The 23,845-nt window shown below is 40.0% G+C and overlaps 1 protein-coding gene across 7 annotated transcripts in view; it reads right to left on the bottom strand.

Moving 5' to 3' along the window:
- KCTD1 (potassium channel tetramerization domain containing 1) overlaps nucleotides 1-23,845 on the bottom strand; it is a 167,133-nt gene that overhangs the window by 9,519 nt on the left and 133,769 nt on the right. For all 7 annotated transcript variants that reach the window (XM_038392237.2, XM_038392238.2, XM_043507945.1 and 4 more), the window contains 2 exons: nucleotides 3,706-3,850; nucleotides 1,256-1,561 (listed from right to left, as the gene is read on the bottom strand). In XM_038392237.2, the coding sequence (XP_038248165.1) occupies nucleotides 1,256-1,561; nucleotides 3,706-3,850 (451 nt within the window). The remainder of the gene's footprint in view (nucleotides 1-1,255; nucleotides 1,562-3,705; nucleotides 3,851-23,845) is intronic.

Genomic DNA, 23,845 nt, shown 5'->3' with positions numbered 1-23,845 from the left:
TTAAAAAAGAAAAGCAAATATTGAAACAAAGCCAAAACACATACTGAGTAAATAAAACAAACAGAAATAGCTTCCAGGAAGCAGTGGACACCTCAGTTGTTCCAACTCAAGTGGCTGGCATTTTGGAAGGAACTGTGGTGGTGGGTCTGCTCCTCCCTAGATACCATTGTTCTGGAGCACCAGATTGTGTAGTTGCAGGCATGGAGCCATAGAACATTGCTGATTTAAATCTCTGGTTGAGAGTTCATGGGCGCATGCACATCTTACAGTGGAGCACCCATAGGGACATATACTTAAAGAAGAAGAATTACTTCTGAAAAATTATTCCTAGTCTGTCTTTAACAGGACTGACCACATCTGACCTGGTCACTGAGTATTACATATGTAGCATAGTGATGGGTGAGTGGGAGAGGAAAATGTGTAGGCCTAATTTAGAATTTTTTGCAGATACAACCATCCCTGTGTAAAGCATTACACAGGTGCATCTAAATAAAAACAACAACAAAGGTATTGATGAAAATTCCAGAACTGAAAGGTACTTTACCTACAAACACTTGTTGAATATGGTGCAGTTGCTAAAAGAAGAAAATTCCTTACTGTCACCAATCTAGGGAATGAGGGAGATAACACTGCGAGTGACTAGTTTATTACAAACTTACTCTAGATTTGCTAAAATTTATCTCCCAGGGTTCCTCAGCCATTTCATGACAGATTTATTTTACACCAAGGCAACTCACTTGATGTACTATTGCTTTTCATTATTTCATAATAAAATGGAAAAAATATGCAAGAACAACAGGAAGAAATCAGTATGTTTCCATGGACCCTGAAATAAATATGCCCCACTTTGTCAGAAGCAGACATGTCCTCACTGATGTTTCTTCATAGAACAGGAAGAAAGAATAGATCTCACATCCAACACGAAGCATAAATGGCAACACAATACATGAACCAGGGTGTTCCTGATCCAACACAAAACACTTGACTAACACTGGGGAAGTTGCATGGTTTTCAGAGTAATTTGTTTCAGCAATGTTTGTTCTTTTGCAAGGATGTTTAGGAAAGATACATGTGAAATAAGTTAAGGAAGTCAGCCCTAACCTGTGGAACTAAACCTATTCTTACTAGCCATCTCAAAGTCTCCCAATTGCTTTTGCCCACTGAAACCTTCTGGAGTTAAGGTAAAGAGAGTCAGTTCATTGGCACAAAATCAATCATTGGTCTACTTTTAAAATGATACACTCATGATTTGTACCTGAACTGAGTTGAGGTGACAGTATCCATTCAATGGAAACCTGATGACATGGGTGGAGTCGTGATTCCAGCCAGCATTGACGGAATTACACATCACGTCGCCAATTTCTGGAAAAACTTCTTCTATCAAAGATTTATCGCCACTCAGTGTAATCCTCTCTCCAAGATCTGGGGCAACACGCACCACCAAGCACTCACAGGACCTTGAAAAACGGCCAGTCTCCCGATCTTGTTTCCATCTTTCCATTTCACCTAGCATGGGCTGGAGCTGAAAATACTTTGCCTCTTCATATAGCAAACTGTAGTCCTGAAAGATATATATTTTACTGTGCACATCTAAATAAGATACATTGTGAATATTCAGTAACTGCTTATTTGTATGGTTATTCTGGCAAAGAGGCTAGGATAGCTTGAGAGTTGAAACCACATCTACACGTTTCATTGTTACTATATGCACAGTTAGGAACAAGCAAAAACGGTCTCTTAAAATCTACCGTCTGAAATAATACGAAGAAAAATGTTTAAAAAAAAAAAAGGAGGTAAAGTGTGTATTATGGAGCATATCAGATTGTCACAGTCCACCTCTCTCTAAATTTTTAACCCCATAGTGATGTCATAAAATGACAACCTCACTGAACAGATGGAACAGAACTAAATCAGGATTCAGAAAATCCATCATTAGGATCCATCATGTCTTACAGCAATACTAGCAAACACAGGTATAAGCATGTAAATGAAGACGACGGCAACGTTTTTAAAAGTAAAATGATTCAGATATTTGCATAGTGATTTGCATATATTACTGCAGTTTAAAAATTAAATATTTTGAATATATCCCTTTTTGTCAACAGTATTGTTTTTGCTATGTTGCCTCAAACATAATAGAAAATGCATTTTGAAGCATAGCAAGTATAGAAATTATTTAGAACTGATGCTCTTAGGTTTGCTTGCTTCCAAATTTTACATTTCTATTTTGTTGTTGCTGTATTGGTTTTTTTTTAGTTTAAAGTATATATTTGGGAAAAAAGTGTCTGGGTGAAGAAAACCAATGTGAGAATCAGGGGAGGTAGAGGAATGTAATGACAACAAAGGAGCAGTAGTAACAAGGTCAATATTGCACTGAAATTGAGCAACAGACAATGCTTAATAGGCACATGATAAATGGATAATTGTCCAGCTGCATTTATAATTAAATGAGTCATCAACTAACCCAAGCATCTGTCCTGAAGAGGGAGAGCTATTTGCTTTAAACGTGCGTCTTTGTAGAAGACTCAAAATGTGACTAGAAGGGACCTTCTGAACACCACAGTGAACCTGCTGTCTAGAGCGGTGTTTTTTTCATTTTCAGCAGAGTTATAATATAATTATGTATTAAACTACTCTGCAAGAGTGAACTATTAATGTTATGAAGAAGGCAGCCTTTAGACACCTATGTTACTTAGGTGGGTCTATACTAGTAATGTATAAAAAAGGATAAGCGTGTTGATATCAGAGATTATTCAAAAGGTTGCTGCAACACAACTCTTAAACTGAAACTAAGGTTCAGTTCACCAGTCAGGCAAATTAATTTCCCTGCTACTTAAACAATTAGGGCCAGATTTTCAAAAGAGCTCAACATGTTACATGCTTTTAAAGATGAACAAAAGTTATACAACATTCTAAACTGCCTTCCATGTCATCTTTCCTATCCCATTCTAATGTCATGCCTCCTTATGTAAACTAATGGTGGACACACTGCATACTCAGATGTATATTCACAGGGAGGAAGGATGATAAAGATCCCTTCTGAGCCGATCTGTGGCCTCTAGTTTGCATTTCACTGACGACCCTCCCCCCTCCCCACAAGAAGTTCTAAGATTTTCACAATTTTCATTGAAAGAATTCTCTCTCTCTCAAAAAAAAGCTTAGATCAGACTGATAAATATCTGGTTTAGATAATGAGGTTGCAAGAACTCACTCTTGATTTCTCAGCAAAGACGCTAAGAACGAGTCACATGTGTGACTCTCAGGGGTTAAGGGAAAATGAAACTCCGCAGTTCACCCATTATACTCATTTTAACATTATTTACTTTTGGCTGTCAGGACTCACACTTCATTCTTCCAGTGTCAACCTGTGATCACAGGACAGAGTCCTTTTAATTGAAGGAGAATTGATGGGGCACCCTCTGCAGAGGTCATATAGTTTAATGCATAAGCTATACTATGTTACAGTCAGGAAGGCAAAATTTAGCATTAATACCATTCAAGAAAAGCCCAACGGATGTCACTTTAGTGAGACAAAGCTTACTTCTGCCAAGTGACTAAAAGCATTGTCAAATGCTCCGAAACCCACTCCTGCCTCGTAGACTATTTTAATTATACTCCCAAATGTGGTGTAATTACATTCCCACTCTGAGGAGGAGAGACATTTGCAGAATAATTTCAAACACATTTAAGTCACTTAAATCTCACCTTGAAATCATCAGGAATTAGGAGTTTTGATGTTCGTAGAAAATTCAAGATATATCTGAACATTTGCCCATCTCTGTCAATGAAATAGTGCTGCTTGAGACTGTCCAAAACAATAGGCTCAGTGCCATCAAAAAGCCTTCCAATTCTGGAGAGGAAGAGAGGCGAACATCAAGGTCAAATTACAAACCACATTTTAGCCATTAACCACCAACATTCACATGAGCAGTTCAATGGCTTCACAGTAGTAGCTCCTTGATTTCAGTAGGACTATTTTTGCACGTAACTACTACTCAGTGTAAGGGCTGCAGATTCTGGCCTTTAAGGAATGCTACTGCTTACTAGGGAGAGCTACATAACAGAAACTGGAACTTCAAGACACTTCTGTTAAACCACGTACAATTAAATAAATTATACAAATAGTAGGTGAGGAGATTTCATAGTAGAAATTTAATGTGATTGTAGCAGGTGCATGCTTTAGAGCAAGCTATGGGCACTTTTGTTTACCTTTATAACATCCCCTTCTCCCAAATCTCATGTGCTTAATCTTCCCACAACATTAACCTTTAGGTCTGAAATTTTCTAAGTTTGGTGTCTAAAGAAAATATTTTTTTGATGGGGGAGGGAAAGAGAGGTGTAAAGTTAGAGCTAAATCCCTCATGCTATTTTAGAATTTTTTTCAAAGAGAAAAAGAGAGTGAGTGTGCATGTCCATACCATTTAGTCACTAAAACTCACCTAAGGGCACTTTTGTGAACAGAGCTGCATCAAATATTGCATAAGTCTGAAATGTCACATGGACAGTTTTCAGGGAGGAAGTCGGGGCTTTGCCTGATTTGGGATCCCACAATTTTAGAGCCTTGTTGCCATTTGCTATAATCTGCAAATTCTACCTTTTCATTTTCTTAATGAAATAAAGGCTCATATCCACACAATTTTTGTACCAATTTAGCTATATTGGTTTAAAGCTGATCTAGCTAAGTCAATGCAAGCTTCTAATGTGGAAGTTATACTGGTACAAAAAAGGTATGAATAAGCTATACAGGTATAAGCACCTTTACACCAGTTATAACTGTCATACCAGGAGGTGACACAAATTGAAAGAATATTCGTTTCTAAATCAATAAAGTTAAATTGGAACAAAAACTCTGTACATCTGGCCAAAATCTCTTTTTCCATTTGAAATATATACAGTCACCACATGTAAACTACAGAGACAGTTTTCATACTAAAATAGTAATAGCGGGAACAACCGTCCCCTCCCTCCCCCGTCTCTAACTATTAGATCTCAAATAACTTCCATTGTTGCATGCAGTGTTGTTTTAGACGTGTTCGTTCCAGAATATTATACTGACAAGGTGGGTGAGGTACTATCTTCAATTGGACTAACGTCTGCTGGTCCAATAAAGAAAAGGTCTGCATAAGCTCAAAAGTGCGCGTCTTCACCAACAGAAGTTGGTCCAATAAAATAAATTTCCCCATTCACCTTGTTTCTCTAGGTAATATATAAGACAAACAGCGTAAGCATTTCATGATCATAACCCACATTTAAAATCTATTCCGTTTCAAAATTATACAAAGAGCAATAAACTGATTTTAAAATGAATCACATACCAGTATAGAATAAGTAGCAAATATCTCAGTGACATACACTATATTCAGGCTAGGATTCAAATTTAACCTGCTCTTTCTGACCAGCTTGGAGAGATGACAACTTGAAGAAAAACAGAGGACCGTTAACCTTAGATAGTCATTTAAAGTTCTGCAGGAAATGCCCTAGGCTGAAGTAATCATTGTTATTACAGTTGAGTGAAAAATTTGTAACAGATAACTTACTGAATGAATTTTGCTTCTTTCTTTTTGAAGAAAGATTGCATGATGGGAATAAAAATAAACGATTTTTTTAAAAAAAATATTTTTAATTTAAAATCAGTTTTTCTAATTTAAATTGGATTTTTTAATTTACAGAAATACATTTTTCTTTTTAAAATTAACTAATTTAAAATTACATTTGAAATTATGGCAATTATAATCTATTAAAATCACAAATTAAATAAAAAAATATTCAACAGAACATGTTTGCTGGCAAAATTTTCAAAGAAAGTCAAACCACTGAACTGGTAGAAGCTAAGCACCAGAAACCAGAATTTGCCAAAATGCTCAACAAGCCTGTGGCAGCAGTAGCCTCTTCTGCAGGCACAGAGAGAATATTTTCTTCATTTCAGTTTATTCAACTACTTCAGTTTAATAATTAATTAATTTAAAGTTGAGAAAGCAATTTAGAGCTGAGAAAGCAGGAAAGTTTGTTTTCCTTTTCTAATCTATGAATAAAAACTAGATATGAGAGGATGAGATCTACTAGTTCTAAAATCTTGAAGGACATGGTGACCAGAAACAAATCAGTTTACTTTCTTTATTTAATACATCAGTTTAAACACAAAATATGTTTTGGTAAATACTTTCCCCCTTCTGTATCCAGCAGATTTAAGGCAGTTTTACTTAACTAATAAAAACAATTAAAATGCTGTTTTTGTGCATTTTGATTGAATTTCAGTTTCTACCAAATACATTTTGGCATAAATCATGAGTAAAAAATTTAGTCATTATCTAGTAAATAAAAAATGTGTCATTCACCATCTTTTAACACAATAAAATTGTGAAAGTTAAGAATCTGAATAAAATATTAAGCTATATAATTGCTTGCATCCTCCTGGTTAGCAAAAAGACGTACCAAATTTAGTGCAAGATCTATATTTAGTTGCAAATCAATATGTTTAATAGTTATAAACCAATGAAAATAACTACCTTTTGAAAATAGCTACGAAGTACAAATGTAAAACAAGATTTGATTTAAATCAATCCATCCTGGGCTGCACACAGCAATTTTCTATTCACAGTTATTCAACAAACTTGTTCATGCATTTTATTTACTATTTGGCTCACTATTCAACAACTCAAGTTGCGACTGGTCACACAATATAGATTCTGTTCACTGATTTGATGAGCATAATTTACAACCAGGTTTGTGATTGTTTGCATGAAAGAGTGCTGGTGAAAATATGCCTGTAAAACTCACTTTCATCATCATTTTGAGCCTGTGACCTTAACATTCACACTGGAATGCACAGTGTGTGTAAACATGGCTAAGTACAACTTGTTTTTATCATCCAATCAAATTGATATTCACAAACAGTGTTTTGCAGAATGGTTATTTTAATTAAATATTTTAAACTGTATGGTTTTATTTCATTATTAATTGGTTAGGAAATTACAACTGATAGCAGAGGACGGAATCTGGCCTGCAAAAATGTTAACTACTGACAATGATGACCCAGGATTAGAAACAGAGAACCTAGCTTGATTTTAGGTTCCTAGGTTGAGTCTGCCAGGTTAGAAAAGCTGTATTAAAAGTAGCACATTTGACCTACAAGTCTCTTAGAAACAGTAAACATGGAACCCCAAAGTGCCATTTTTATAATTACTTTCCAGAACAGAACCAGACTTCATTATTAATAGCAAAGGACTGCAAACTACAGTCAGATACATTTCTGTAAGCATTAACAGCTACTTCATTTTTAGATAAAATTTTCAATTTTTCAATTCCCCTCCCTCAAAAATCAAATCAAGGGAGGGGGTTCTGAACGCTGCTCTGATAATGTGTGGAACAGGAGCCATGAACGCAATACCCCTAAGCAGCAACTGCAGCAGTTGTGTCTAGGAGCACTGTGCTGTGCTTGAGATCAAGGAAAACACTCTGTTCCTTTCCATCTTCCCTCTGCATTCTAGCTTCCTTGGAAGCTGAGCAGTAAAAATCTTTGCTGAGTCTTGCTTTGCAGACACTGCCACCTCCCAGAGACCTGGTAGGTTTAAGCAATGCCTGCTCTCCCCCACCTGTGATAGGGCTTAGAGGGCTCCCTCTAATACACTGGCTTACAGGGGAAGGGGGCAAAGGAGGAACATTTATTTTACAGTCTTGTCAGCTGGGCCTCCTCTGTTAGTGAATGGTAACGGATGGCTCTTCATCCTACACACACTTTAAATATTAGAAGTTATCTGCATTCTCCTTGGGAGCTGTTCTGACAACTTCTGCTCTAAGTTATTTGTAATGCAGGAGCATCTAGGCTCCAGAGCAGGATGAAACACCCATTGTCTAGGCCAGTGGTTCTCAACCAGGGGTCTGGGATCCCCTGGAGGGCCATGAACAGGTTTCAGGGAGTCCACCAAGCCAGGCCGCTTGTTGGGGCCAAAAGCAGACTTGTTGGGGCCAAAAGCAGAAAGCCAAAGCCCCACCACATGGGGCTAAAGCCCGGTGACCCAAGGCCTGCCATTCGAAGCCTGAGCAACTTAGCTTCGCAGGGTCCCCTTTGGCTCTTATATGCAAAAAAAAACCCCCAACAAACCAGTAGTTGTGAGCTGTGGAGTTTTTATAGCATGTTGGGGGGGGGGGCTCAGAAGGAAAAAGGTTGAGAACACCTGGTCTAAGCCCTCTATAAAACACACAACATGTAGTCCCTGCTCCAGAAAGCTTATGATTTGTCATCAAGACAGAGCTCCCCCAGCCACCCTAAGTCCCATAACAGAAATTGCAAATTTTACTTTCAGTAGTAATTAAAAAATTATGTGCATGAAATTACACACACACACCCTAAACATTAAATATTGAAAGAGTGTAGGTAAGCCAAGAGCCATCCTTTAACAATGCTGTGAAGTTTTTGCACCTAAGGTTTTGAATAGAACAGTGTTTGAATAAACTCTCACCCGATAACTCAGCTTCTCCTTCTGCTGAGTCTGACATTGAAATTATAATGCTTAAATGACATCAGTCTGCTGGCATGAAACAGGATTTTGAAGTTATGTTTATTATAATTTCACTTCCAAAGAAAGATAGGAAGATATGGTTTCCTCCCCATGCTCCCCGACAATCTTGGTTTAAAACACACAGTTGATGATCAGCAACGATAGTAAAAAATTTATGACAAATTAACAACAGATGAATGGATTTCAAAATACGGAAGTGGTTTGAAGGTAGCTTGCAAAGCAAGTTGATAATAATATACAGATTTAGCCAAATAGCAAGGGTAAAGGGTAAAAAAAGCTATAATACATTTAGAGGAAAATGTGCTTAAAACATATTTAATTAAAAGTTAGACTGGAATTTTCTGTATATAAGGAAAATTAATGTCCCATGGGTTGAAAAGGTGACCTTCAAAGAGCAATAGTTAATTTTTCTGGCTTTAAATATCATATTCCACAGTCAGCAAACTATTGCTTCTAAGGTTAAAAAAAAAAAAAAACTACTCTAAAACTCAACTTCAAAACAGAGAATTTTACTTACAGAGCCTAAAACCTGCATTATTATTTTTGGAAAGGAAGGATGGGACACAGAAGAGACCAATCTTTTACTCTAGTATGTACTTTAGAGGACATTTCCCCCATAAACAAGCACAGAACAGAATTTTCAGTCTGTGATTCTCTCAAGAAAATCCAGACATTTGAGCAATGGAAGATGACATTTCTAAAAGGAACACCTGTCTTCTTCAAAAAACAACCCCCAGTTTGGCTGTCATATGAAAAGCCTCGCTGATACCCTGCCGGCAGGAAAATTATAAAAAATTGATTTTTTGCTAGTGTCTTGTGCCTCAGTAGAGAATTCAGGGAAGAAGAAAAAACAGTCAGTACCAATGAAAAACAGAATATTGGCACGGATTTCATAACATAATACAATCCTGCTGATTGATGATTGGCGATTTCACTGGATTACAGGTGACAAAAATTCCTCTATACTAGATAGAAACATAGGAGGCTGAAACAGAAGCAAACACTGATTGCTTCTACAAGTATTTGGATCATTACATTACTTTTGGTCTAAAGTAGAATGAGCACAAAACAAGGACTGCAGAAAGAAAGTATGGCATGCAAGTTTATTACTGAATATACTTTCGTTTCCACTGACGCTATTAACTAAAAAACCAAACAAATCAATCTGACTGAAAATTGTATATGTTCTATTTTATAGATGTCACCGAAGATTATTATGACAAAACAATAAGGGAAAAAAGTTATTTCCTTTGTGTATTTCACAAGTTTTTTTTAAATATAGTCATCATCACTGTTTCCTCTTTCCTTTGCATCTTCCACAGAGAATGGGGAAGAAGGAAAACTGCAAGTTAGGAATGTGACTGTTTAAGCCACAAAACTGGCAGGCAGAATCCACAGGCAGGTGAGTGCAATGAACTACTGCAACTCTTTTACAAACTGAATAGATCTCAAGCTGACTGTGTCCCTTTAACAAAGGTTTTCCCTTCAAAGCCTATTTTCTCCTTTTGCTTGCTCCAGCAATGAAGTATTAATCCTGTGTTTATGACACTACAGCATGCTGATGGTACTGACAGAGGCTTCATGATCAATATTAAAGATTTCTGCTGGAGAATAAAAAAAGAAGGAAGAGAAGAGCTGTGAAGGAACAGAGCACTCATGAAAATAATTATCTCGTTATTAAAATTAACATATTGGATGGTAAAAAATTTCTTCAAAAAAAATCATTTAGGGACAAACCATACTCAACCTTACTTAGGAGACTAGAGTTACTAGAGTCACCTGAGTGAGCACAGTACACCCTTAAAAGATAAATGGGTATAAGTTTCAGTATCAAATCATTTTGGGGAATGCTTACATACAGTTGTTTTGAAGTTGGTTATTGAGGCAGTGGATTATTGGCAATGGGTTTTTATTTCTGCTCAATTAGTTCACATCATCTTTATTAATTTTTTTGTAGTTCTATTTTGTTAAGTGCTCAAAGACAATTTGTGTAAGAGCAAATTAGAAATCAGGTCTATTTAAGTGTGTGTTCATTTCATGGCAGTTTAGTTTTACTTCCTAATAAGTTTAAATAATATTTTGAAGGGTTTTGTTTGTGTTTGTTTGTTTGGCCATAAAAAGATACTCTCCTAGAAGCTAGCACATACCAAGGGACATTCACAGCAGAGAGAAATGCGCAGCTAGACTATTTAAGCTTGGTACAACCATATGATCCTGAGTTTTTAGTTGTTTTACAGTGGACTGCTTTCATCTCAACAATCTGCTTTTCATCTCACAGACATTTCCAGAATGACTGAATGCAAAGGGAGATTTGTCTCAATCTGCATGACAAAGATGCCATGTAAACTTGATACAACCACAGAAACGTGCATTTTTCAATGACAAAATACACAACATAACTTTAACCAACCAGATAGTCAGTTGTAACCCTTCCCTGTGAATATTATGCTAACCCCTTCTATTTTAATCATCTCTGTCTCTCTATGTATAACTGAAGTGAGCTGTAGCTCACGAAAGCTTATGCTCTAATAAATTTGTTAGTCTCTAAGGTGCCACAAGTACTCCTTTTCTTTTTGCGAATACAGACTAACACGGCTGCTACTCTGAAACCTGAAGGTTTTAAGTTTGAGAGTCCTGGAGATCTCCTTGCAATAGATAGGTCTTACATTATTAGATTGACTAAAGCTTAATAGAAGAGGCGTGAATGCAATAAGTATAAGAGACAGAGCAGTGAAGGAACAGTGTATTAAAACTAGCTATTCTAGAGAGGAAGTTTTTATAAAAAAGCCAGCAGAGAGCAAGCAAGCATCAGGTACAGCAAGTCAATTATGGACAGGAAAGGAGTATTACACACTGAGTTACATAGGTCCTGCCGCACCCCCTGGCTTGAAGTGGTTTCCATTATCTACAGGGCTTACAGTTTGGTTCAGTGGCTCTCAGCACCCCCACTACACAAATTGTTCCAGCATACCTGCTGAGATATACAAGAAAATGTTATAGGGAAAACGCAGGGGGAGTTTTTAAAAGAATTGTCTACAGAGACATCTTGCTAAAGAATATAAGGGAATAGAATACTTTAAACAAAGGCCATTTCAAGCATTTTAGGATTGGTATATAAATGTGGAAGCAAAAGAAGAATTAAAAGCAAAGGTCAACTCAGGAGGCTATGCAATTCTCATTAGAAACTGAGATAGATTAAAGTGGCAAGTAGTCTTACATACAGAGTATAAAGAAAAGGAGTACTTGTGGCACCTTAGAGACTAACAAATTTATTAGAGCATAAGCTTTCGTGAGCTACAGCTCACTTCATCGGATGCATTTGGAGGAAAAAACAGAGGAGAGATTTATATACACACACAGAGAACATGAAACAATGGGTTTATCATACACACTGTAAGGAGAGTGATCACTTAAGATAAGCCATCACCAGCAGCAGGAGGGGGGGAAGGAGGAAAACCTTTCATGGTGACAAGCAAGGTAGGCTAATTCCAGCAGTTAACAAGACTATCAGAGGAACAGTGGGGGGGGTGGGGTGGGGGAGGAGAAATACCATGGGGAAATAGTTTTACTTTGTGGAATGACTCATCCATTCCCAGTCTCTATTCAAGCCTAAGTTAATTGTATCCAGTTTGCAAATTAATTCCAATTCAGCAGTCTCTCGTTGGAGTCTGTTTTTGAAGCTTTTTTGTTGAAGGATAGCCACTCTTAGGTCTGTGATCGAGTGACCAGAGAGATTGAAGTGTTCTCCAACTGGTTTTTGAATGTTATAATTCTTGACGTCTGATTTGTGTCCATTCATTCTTTTACGTAGAGACTGTCCAGTTTGGCCAATGTACAAGGCAGAGGGGCATTGCTGGCACATGATGGCATATAACACATTGGTTGAAGTGCAGGTGAACGAGCCTCTGATAGCGTGCCTGATGTGATTAGGCCCTATGATGGTGTCCCCTGAATAGATATGAGGACAGAGTTGGCAACGGGCTTTGTTGCAAGGATAGGTTCCTGGGTTAGTGGGTCTGTTGTGTGGTGTGTGGCTAATCACATCAGCCACACTATCAGAGGCTCGTTCACCTGCGCATCTACCAATGTGATATATGCCATCATGTGCCAGCAATGTCCTTCTGCCATGTACATTGGCCAAACTGGACAGTCTCTACATAAAAGAATGAATGGACACAAATCAGACGTCAAGAATTGTAACATTCAAAAACCAGTCGGAGAACACTTCAATCTCTCCGGTCACTCGATTACAGACCTGAGGGTGGCTATCCTTCAACAAAAAAAAACTTCAAAAACAGACTCCAAGGAGAGACTGCTGAATTGGAATTAATTTGCAAACTGGATACAATTAACTTAGGCTTGAATAGAGACTGGGAATGGATGAGTCATTCCACAAAGTAAAACTATTTCCCCATGGTATTTCTCCCCCACCCCACCCCCCACTGTTCCTCTGATATTCTTGTTAACTGCTGGAATTAGCCTACCTTGCTTGTCACCATGAAAGGTTTTCCTCCTTCCCCTCCTCCTGCTGCTGGTGATGGCTTATCTTAAGTGATCACTCTCCTTACAGTGTGTATGATAAACCCATTGTTTCATGTTCTCTGTGTGTGTATATAAATCTCTCCTCTGTTTTTTCCACCAAATGCATCCGATGAAGTGAGCTGTAGCTCACGAAAGCTTACGCTCTAATAAATTTGTTAGTCTCTAAGGTGCCACAAGTACTCCTTTTCTTTTTGCGAATACAGACTAACACGGCTGCTACTCTGATACAGAGTATAGTTTGTAAGCCCCAGATCGGGAGATGTGAAATGATGAGCAAGGTGAAATTATTAGGGGACATATTAGAAACAATAAAATGCAACAAGGCATTTGCTATAACCTGCCTCATTACAAGCAGCACCTACAGGAGATAAATGCAAACAAAATATTTGATAAAATGAACTAGCAGAACTAACCCACATGGACAAACTGTCACATTAATTGGAAAAGAATGAATTGAGCAACACATTTGTAATCACAACAGAAGAATGCTCCGTATCTTAGAGAGAGAACAAAAAAGAAGGACTTTTTCATTAGTTTTGGGCAATGAAGACAAGACAGGAGATGTAGAGGTGAGCAAGTAACTAAGAAAAGGAAAGTTGGGACACAATACTGGAGCAAATGTTGGGGAGAATTCAAGTGGGACAAAGCAATAATGGGAAGAGGCCCCCCAAAAAGAAAACCGAAGCACCCTAGTTTCTAGCTGCTTGATAAATAGCTTGTTTTCCTTGATAGGTCAAATCCCTAGCGTCACCATTTAACAAGTGATCTACCAACCTAGGACACTGACATCACACTGGCAATAACCACCTAGCTGTGCCTTTATTAAGAGCTGAGGTTCTTGATTCAGAAATGTAGATCCAAGCATGAGTATTGAATAGGAGGGAAGCTCTGCTACTTCAGAGTCACCAGTATGCTGCCAGCTGCTAATACCCTGGCCAAACTAAAACAGTGTTTCACTCCAGAGTGTGAATTTACTTACCTTTACTTAGCTGAAGTAGAGCAAGTACAGCAATTCTCTTTGGCTTGTGTGACATATTAGTGCAAAGTTCACAGGTGGGGGTGTAACCACCAAGATGGAAGAATTTCTAGTAGAGGTAGGCTGCAGAAAGTAGGCTCTGTACAATCGCTACAGGGATATTTCAAATGCCTGTGGCCAAGTAAGGGAATATAATTTACTAGCTCTGATGACCATTTGTAGAAGTGAAAGGAGTAGTTGGGAGGGGATGCTAAGAACTAGTGACTCATGGCTGGAATACCACATATGTGGGCAGAAGGAAGCCATCTCCCACAGGCAAGCCATTAAATTCAGGGTAAGGCCACAGAGCAGTATTCCAAAACTTTGGGTGATGAAAAAAGTTTTGCCGAGTTTCTTTTGGTTCCCATTTGAGTTCCCTCTCTTGTTGCCGTACATTTCAGTCAGTTTCCATGCATGCCGTAGAGATATAGAAAATGCAATATAGGAACAAAAGAAACAGGATGTGCAACCTGAACATATACAATTACCCTCTAAACTAGGCAAGTAAGTAATCTAGGGGTACACTATACTCCACTATCTATGATCAGCTCTCATGCTCGGTCCTCTTCCCCACTAATTTTTCAGGTTTCCTGCACACTGGATTTAATGAAGAGAAGAACGGAACCAAAACCATAAAGGTCCACATCGCCTATAACATCTGTTATCTTGCAAATATGCCTCACAAGTTCCTCATGTTTTAAAACATATCAAAACATTTTTTCATAAAATTGCTTAAACTGATCAATCATGCAAATACTTTCTCCAGCCACATCTTTGTAATCAAGTTCTTTTGGCTACAACAACATTTCACAGAAATTTTAACAAACACTCTGCTTGCCAAGAGAATTTTACTAAACTCAAATCCAATTCCACTGAAGTGTGTTATTTAGAATATAACTTGAGGGAGGCTTCTTATTAACTTAGTAACAACCACCATGTCCTTTTGCCCAGGATATCACCAAGTTATCAGGAAATACCCTCCAATTATTCAAATGGAATTAGCAAATTAGCTACTTTGAGGCTAATAATTTGTGAAGGGTTTCTTATCAGGTTTATGAAACAGAAATTTAGATGGTCAAGTTTGTTGCAAGTACACAGTACAAAGGATGGTAGGGAAATAAGACTTTATACTGTGCAATTACTGAAAATCATCAAGCAACCAAGTCACTAACAAATAGCATCCCTGTGCTCTGGCTAGCTGAGACTATTCTATCTGGTGTATTTTAAGATATTGTGCTGCTTTTGCAATCATTGATATTATAACATTGAACTGTATTTCAGAAATCATATTAAAAAAAAAAAAACCAACAAAACTTGGTCCAGTCCCTCTCTCATCTTAGTTTGCAAAACTTGCCTTTAAAAAATATACACATGAAAAATGTCTATCTTTAAATAAAAAGAAAAGGAGTTCTTGTGGCACCTTAGAGACTAACAAATTTATTGAGCATAAGATTTCGTGAGCTACAGCTCACTTAATCGGATGCATTTGGTGGAAAATACAGAGGGGAGATTTATATACACACACAGAGAACATGAAACAATGGGTTTTATCATACACATTGTAAGGAGAGTGATCACTTAAGATGAGCTATTACCAGGAGCAGGGGGGGGAAAGGAGGAAAACCTTTCATGGTGACAAGCAAGGTAGGTCATTTCCAGCAGTTAACAAGAACATCTGAGGAACAGTGGGGGGAGATGGGTGGGGTGGGGGAGAAACAACATGGGGAAATAGTTTTACTTTGTGTAATGACTCATCCATTCCCAGTCTCTATTCAAGCCGAAGTTAATTGTATCCAGTTTGCAAATTAATTCCAATTCAGCAGTCTCTCAGGCATTGGCACCCTGACAGCAGGATTGTCTGGCTATGTAGACTCCCTCCTCAGGCCCTACGTTACCAGCACTCCCAGCAATCTTCGAGACACCACTGACTTCCTGAGGAAACTACAATCCATTGGTGATCTTCCTAAAAACACCATCCTAGCCACTATGGATGTAGAAGCCCTCTACACCAACATTCCACACAAAGATGGACTACAAGCCATCAGGAACAGTATCCCCGATAATGTCACGGCTAACCTGGTGGCTGAACTGTGTGACTTTGTCCTCACCCATAACTATTTCACATTTGGGGACAATGTATACCTTCAAATCAGCAGCACTGCGATGGGTACCCGCATGGCCCCACAGTATGCCAACATTTTTATGGCTGACTTAGAACAACGCTTCCTCAGCTCTCGTCCCCTAATGCCCCTACTCTACTTGCGCTACATTGATGACATCTTCATCATCTGGACCCATGGAAAAGAAGCCCTTGAGGAATTCCACCATGATTTCAACAATTTCCATCCCATCATCAACCTCAGCCTGGACCAGTCCACACAAGAGATCCACTTCCTGGACACTACGGTGCTGATACGTGATGGTCACATAAACACCACCCTATATCGGAAACCTACTGACCGCTATTCCTACCTACATGCCTCTAGCTTTCATCCAGATCATACCACACGATCCATTGTCTACAGCCAAGCTCTACAATATAACCGCATTTGCTCCAACCCCTCAGACAGAGACAAACACCTACAAGATCTCTATCATGCATTCTTACAACTACAATACCCACCTGCTGAAGTGAAGAAACAGATTGACAGAGCCAGAAGAGTACCCAGAAGTCACCTACTACAGGACAAGCCCAACAAAAAAAAACCACAACAGAACACCACTAGCCATCACCTTCAGCCCCCAACTACAACCTCTCCAACGCATCATCAAGGATCTACAACCTATCCTGAAGGATGACCCATCACTCTCACAGATCTTGGGAGACAGGCCAGTCCTTGCTTACAGACAGCCCCCCAATCTGAAGCAAATACTCACCAGCAACCACACACCACACAACAGAACCACTAACCCAGGAATCTATCCTTGCAACAAAGCCCGTTGCCAACTCTGTCCACATATCTATTCAGGGGGGACCATCATAGGGCCTAATCACATCAGCCACACTATCAGAGGCTCATTCACCTGCGCGTCTTCCAAAGTGATATATGCCATCATGTGCCAGCAATGCCCCTCTGCCATGTACACTGGTAAAACTGGACAGTCTCTACGTAAAAGAATAAATGAACACAAATCAGATGTCAAGAATTATAACATTCAAAAACCAGTTGGAGAACACTTCAATCTCTCCGATCACTCGATTACAGACCTGAGGGTGGCTATCCTTCAACAAAAAAAACTTCAAAAACAGACTCCAACGAGAGACTGCTGAATTGGAATTAATTTGCAAACTGGATACAATTAACTTAGGCTTGAATAGAGACTGGGAATGGAGGAGTCATTACACAAAGTAAAACTATTTCCCCATGTTATTTCTCCCCCTCACGCCACCCCCCACTGTTCGTCAGACGTTCTTGTTAACTGCTGGAAATGGCCTACCTTGCTTGTCACCATGAAAAGGTTTCCTCCTTTCCCCCACCTGCTGCTGGTGATGGCTCATCTTAAGTGATCACTCTCCTTACAGTGTGTGTGATAAAACCCATTATTTCATGTTCTCTGTGTGTGTATATAAATCTCCCCTCTGTATTTTCCACCAAATGCATCCGATGAAGTGAGCTGTAGCTCACAAAATCTTATGCTCAAATAAATATGTTAATCTCTAAGGTGCCACAAGTACTCCTTTTCTTTTTGCGAATACAGACTAACACGGCTGCTACTCTGAAACTTGTTCCTAGTGCCATGCTTCTGTTAACTGGGGCTGCCTAGCCACTCAGCTAGAAATTCCGTCTATTACTATTTAAGTAGCAGTTTCTTCTCACTAACCATTGCTTCCTCCTTTCCTCTTCTCTAAAGAGGAGCTTCTACAGATATGGCAAGAATGCATATTCCTTTACTGTTATAAGTTACACAAACTGTGTCCACAGTTAAACCTATGAGGGTAAGATTTTGCAACCCCTTAGCTCTGTACAATGGATCACAAACTTGATTTAGCAGTTTGTCCTATAGGATTACCCCATAATGGAGAAAAAAAGCCACCTGCTGAATTAAGGCTGCAGCAAAGCCTCTCACTAACTAGCAAATCAAACCAACAAGAAAGGAACTTTTAAAAACCTTCCCTGGTTAATTACCAAGCCTCTGCTCTAGAACTGACAAGCAAGCAAAGATGATATTGTTACTCAAAAAATTGTTTCTTGTACAGTATAAATTACAACAAAAATTACATACTTCAGCAAAAACTGGCCAACCAGTTTAAAGGTCACGCATTATGCAAATTCTTATTACAAGCGCATCTGGCAGCACTGCCTTTTATTAAAGTTGCCCCATACTTCCCATTATAAGACCCGGTTTTCAGTTGCTTATAATTTTGCCACTCTTAACTGTTTAGGCTGAAATTTTCCACACTGGGTATCTGCCTCCAGCTGATTTTTTTTTTTTAAATTTCATCCAAAAACAGTTCAGCCATTTCTGAGAAGGGGGCTAGGGAAAATATGTTGTTTTGTCCATGTTAAAAACTCTGGCAAACTTTATTTGAAATGCTCTAGCGCAGGGGTGGGCAAACTTTTTGGCCTGAGGGCCACATTGGGGTTCCAAAACTGTATGGAGGGCCAGGTAGGGAAGGCTGTGCCACCCCAAACAGCCTGGCCCCCACCCCCTATCTGCCCACCTCACAACTCTTCACCCATACAACACCCCCCCCACTCCTTGTCCCCTGACCTCCCCCTCCTGGGACCCCCTGCTCCTAACCACCCCCCCAGGATCCCACCCCCTCTCCAATCCCCCCTGCTCCCTTACTGCCCCAACCCCTATCCACACTCCTGCCCTCTGACAGGACCCCACCCCCTATATAACCCTCCCTCTAAAGCCCCTTTCAGAATGTGGCCCTGCGAACATGGGTGGAGGACTCAGGAGGAGCAGGTGCAGCAGCACAGCAGGAGAGAAGCGGCGTTTTCCCCTTCAAAGCACCGCTTCTCAGTGAGCGCCCCTCCAGAGTGCCCCTCAATGATTACATTCTCTGGAGAGCCCCTCCAGAGCCTGGAATTGAACCCAAAATTCCCGAGTCTCACCATTCCTCTACTGTCAGCAACTATCTGTGAAACCCAGTGGCAAAGCATGTCCTCCCTCACTACTGTAGGTCTACACAGAGAATGACAACCTCAGCTACTCTGTTAGTTCAAGTAGCAGAGGTCTGGACAGTGGTTCTAAAGGTTCCAATCCTGCTGATGATCCATGTGGGTGTCAATATGATGCCACTGAACACAATTTGTTTTTTTCCAGTTTGCTTTTTTAAAAACCTTGGAAAAGTATATCCCCCCCCCTTAGAACATTAAGATTGTAAAATCAAACACTCGGAAGTTAGAAAATACCAGAATTAAGGATTGTTTGTGCAACCCTAAATGGGCCCCCCTGTGTGCTTGCATTATGATACAGTCTTGAGTTTTAGGATTGCATACTATTTTTCCCATAGGATCCTGGCCTCCTTCAGTGCACAGCATGGACCCGTTCTGGGGATGAATCAGGGGTGTGAAGTGAAGAAGGCTGTTGTCAGTAGGACCCCTGATAGAACTCACTGTCCCTCAAAGGAGTCAGTGGATACTGCCCAGAACCCTGCACCTAAGAACAACTTCACAAAGGATCAGAAATATGCCCCACAATTGCAGAGCACTGCTCCCTACCCCCAGTCCAGCTGCCTGCTCCTGGAGTGATGGACTGTCATCTTGGCCTGCATCAGGAGGCTGACAAGAAGTCTCACAACTTTGGGGGACCATGGGTGTGGTGTGCATAAATGAGATGCTGGGAGAAATGTAGCCAGAACCTCAGTAAGCTGAAACAGGATGCAATCTGATGCACCCCACACAGAGGGGCACCAGGGTCTCCCTCTTGCTGAAGAAAGGGCAGGTGCTGAATTAATGAATCGCACCAGGTACACACTTGTGCTCATAGCTCTGTAGAGGAGCTGTCAACTAATATCCATGGCAGGTCACTGAACTGGAGTAGAGTACAGACTGGCCCACCAGGGTCCCTCCTCAGGTGGCAGCAAGTCCCATCAAGTGGTGGGCCCTGAGGCCAGGGAAGCAGGTGACGTGAAGCACAAGTGTGCACAGATGTTTTCTGGGTGCGGTTCTGAGGCAAACCAGCTGGATATTGTTCAGCCAACTTGGGGGGCATGTCAAGTGCGGCTGGGGAGGCTCGCGGGGCAGGGACCCAGTTATGATTTCAGGAAGGTCAGAGGTGAAGGGTAGATGGGGAACACCCTCCCACAGCACCCATTCGAAGAGACAGAGGAAAAAAAAAAGTAGTGGGAGGCAAGGCTGCTCTCACCTTCTCGAGCACACAACAGGGGACAGTGGGACACACAGGGTGAGCACCCCCATGCCTGACTGAGCACTGGCGGGCAGGGGGAGGAGGGTCCACTCCACTCAGTCCCTCTGATTGTAGTCTGGGAGGCCTCAGATTCTGCTGGCACCAGCCAGGACAACCCTGCGGTGCACCAAAGGGGAATCTGCCACCTGCAGAGGCAAGGTGTGTTGGAGTGAGGCAGGGCACTTCAGAAAGAGAAAGGAGGCTCTCCTTGTTAAGGCAGTTGAATGCTGCACTGGAGAACTGGATGTTATCCCTGTCTGTGCGGCAGCATTCATTTGTGATGCTGAGCACGTCACTTAAACTAAACCTTTCACATGTGCTCACTGATCATGTGTTTTCCATTTTTGGGTGTCCAACTTGAGACCCACAGTCCTGATTTGCAGAAATGCTGAGCATTCACAGCTGCAACTGACAGTAGCAGGAGTAGTGCTTTGAATATCTGAAGTCCTATATAATATCACTTAGGCTGAGCAATCACATTCTCATCTCATAGCGGGCATCCAAAATTAATGGACATGTTTTGGCCTTGGATTGCTCTCTGTATCAGTTCCCCTTCTGTAAAATAGAGTTTTACTCTCATCTCACAGAGATGCTGTGAAGACAAATTAATTAAATTGTTAGTGAAGCGCTTGGCTATTCTACTGCTGAGCACATGAGGAAATTCATAGATACTAAGGTCAGAAGGGACCATTCTGATCATCTAGTCCGACCTCCTGCACAGCGCAGGCTACAGAATCTCACCCACCCACTCCTATGAAAAACCTCACCCATGTCTGAGCTATTGAAGTCCTTAAATCATGGTTCAAAGACTTCAAGGAGCAGAGAAGCCTCCCTCAAGTCAACCATGCCCCATGCTACAGAGGAAGGCGAAAAACCTCCAGGGCCTCTCCAATCTGCCCTGGAGGAAAATTCCTTCCCGACCCCAAATATGGCAATCAGCTAAACCCTGAGCATATGGGCAAGATTCACCAGCCAGATACCCAGGAAAGAATTTTCTATAGTATCTCAGATCCCATCCATCTAATATCCCATCTCAGGGGATTTGGCCTATTTACCCTGAATATTTAAAGATCAATTACTTACCAAAATCCCATCATCACATCATACCATCTCCTCCATAAACTTATCAAGTAGAATCTTAAAGCCAGATAGATCTTTTGCCCCCACTGCTTCCCTTGGAAGGCTATTCCAAAACTTCACTCCTCTGATGGTTAAAAACCTTTGTCTGATTTCTAGTCTAAACTTCCTGGTGGCCAGTTTATACCCATTTGTTCTTGTGTCCACATTGGTGCTGAGCTGAAATAATTCCTCTCCCTCTCCTGTATTTATCCCTCTGATATATTTATAGAGAGCAATCATATCTCCCCTCAACCTTCTTTTAGTTAGGCTAAACAAGCCAAGCTCCTTAAGTCTCCTTTCATAAGACAAGTTTTCCATTCCTCGGATCATCCTAGTAGCCCTTCTCTGTACCTGCTCCAGTTTGAATTCATCCTTTTTAAACATGGGACACCAGAACTGCACACAGTATTCTAGGTGAGGTCTCACCAGTGCCTTGTATAACGGTACTAAAACCTCCTTATCCCTACTGGAAATGCCTCTCCTGATGCATCCCAAAACCGCATTACCTTTTTTCACAGCCATATCACATTGGCAGCTCATAGTCATCCTATGATCAACCAATACTCCAAGGTCCTTCTCCTCTTCCGTTACTTCTAATTGATGCGTCCCCAACTTATAGCTAAAATTCTTGTTATTAATCCCTAAATGCATAACCTTACACTTCTCACTATTAAATGTCATCCTATTACTATTACTCCAGTTTACAAGGTAATCCAGATCCTCCTGTATAATATCCCGATCCTGCTCCGAATTGGCAATACCTCCCAGCTTTGTATCATCTGCAAACTTTATTAGCACACTCCCACTTTTTGTGCCAAGGTCAGTAATAAAAAGATTAAATAAGATTGGTCCCAAAACCGATCCCTGAGGAACTCCACTGGTAACCTCCCTCCAATCTGACAGTTCGCCTTGCAGTAGGACCCGTTGCAGTCTCCCCTTTAACCAATTCCTTATCCACCTTTTGATGTTCATATTGATCCCCATCTTCTCCAATTTAACTAATAATTCCCCATGTGGCACGGTATCAAATGCCTTACTGAAATCTAGGTAAATTAGATCCACTGCATTTCCTTTATCTAAAAAATCTGTTACTTTTTCAAAAAAGGAGATTAGGTTGGTTTTGCACGATCTACCTTTTGTAAAAACATGTTGTATTTTATCCCATTTACCATTGACTTCAATGTCCTTAACTAATTTCTCCTTCAAAATTTTTTCCAGGACCTTGCATACTACAGATGTCAAACTAACTGGCCTGTAGTTACCCAGATCACTTTTTTTTCCTTTCTTAAAAATAGGAACTATATTAGCAATTCTCCAATCATTCGGTACTATTCCTGAGTTTACAGATTCATTAAAAATTCTTGCTAATGGGCTTGCAATTTCAGGTGCCAATTCCTTTAATATTCTTGGATGAAGATTATCTGGGCTCCCCGATTTAGTCCCATTAAGCTGTTTCAGTTTCGCTTCTACCTCTGATATGGTAATATCTACCTCTATATCCTCCTTCCCATTTGTCATGCTACCATTATCCCCAAGATCCTCTTTAGCCTTATTAAAGACTGAGGCAAAGTATTTGTTTAGATATTGGGCCATGCCTAGATTATCTTTAACCTCCGCTCCATCCTCAGTGTTAAGCGGCCCCACTTCTTCCTTCTTAGTTTTCTTCTTATTTATATGGCTATAGAACCTTTTACTATTGGTTTTAATTCCCTTTGCAAGGTCCAACTCTACTCGACTTTTAGCCTGTCTCACTTGATCCCTACATGTTCTGACCTCAATTAGGTAGCTTTCCTTGCTGATCCCTCCCATCTTCCACTCCCTGTATGCTTTCTGCTTCTTCTTAATCACCTCTCTAAGATGCTTGCTCATCCAGCTTGGTCTACAACTCCTTCCTATGAATTTTAATTCTAAATTAATAATTCTGTCTTCAGAACAGGGGTTTGAATAGTGTGTAGTAAATCAGGCCTTGGGCCACATAATGAACAATGAGAGAGAAAAACAAATATTGAATAGCTGCTTATTAATTGATCACCATCCATTCTATGCACCAAATGAAGCAGAGGTAGCGTTGAAAAAAATAGTATGCAATCAATGAATTAAAGACTATCATAATGCACATACATAAGGGCACCAAATTAGGTTGTGAAGGCAGCCTTAATTCTGGCATTTCCTAACTTTTCAGTGCTTCATTTTGAAACCATAATGATGTTTTTGATGACTCGTATGTATAATTTTATTGAACAGAAGCCATAATATAGTGTATATATTTTATTATATTCTTCACCCTTTC

This window comes from Dermochelys coriacea, chromosome 2 (assembly GCF_009764565.3).
Source record: "Dermochelys coriacea isolate rDerCor1 chromosome 2, rDerCor1.pri.v4, whole genome shotgun sequence".
NCBI lineage: Eukaryota > Metazoa > Chordata > Testudines > Dermochelyidae > Dermochelys > Dermochelys coriacea.
The sequence above is the reverse complement of the archived record's forward strand: the minus strand, read 5'-3'. Positions and strand labels throughout refer to the sequence as shown.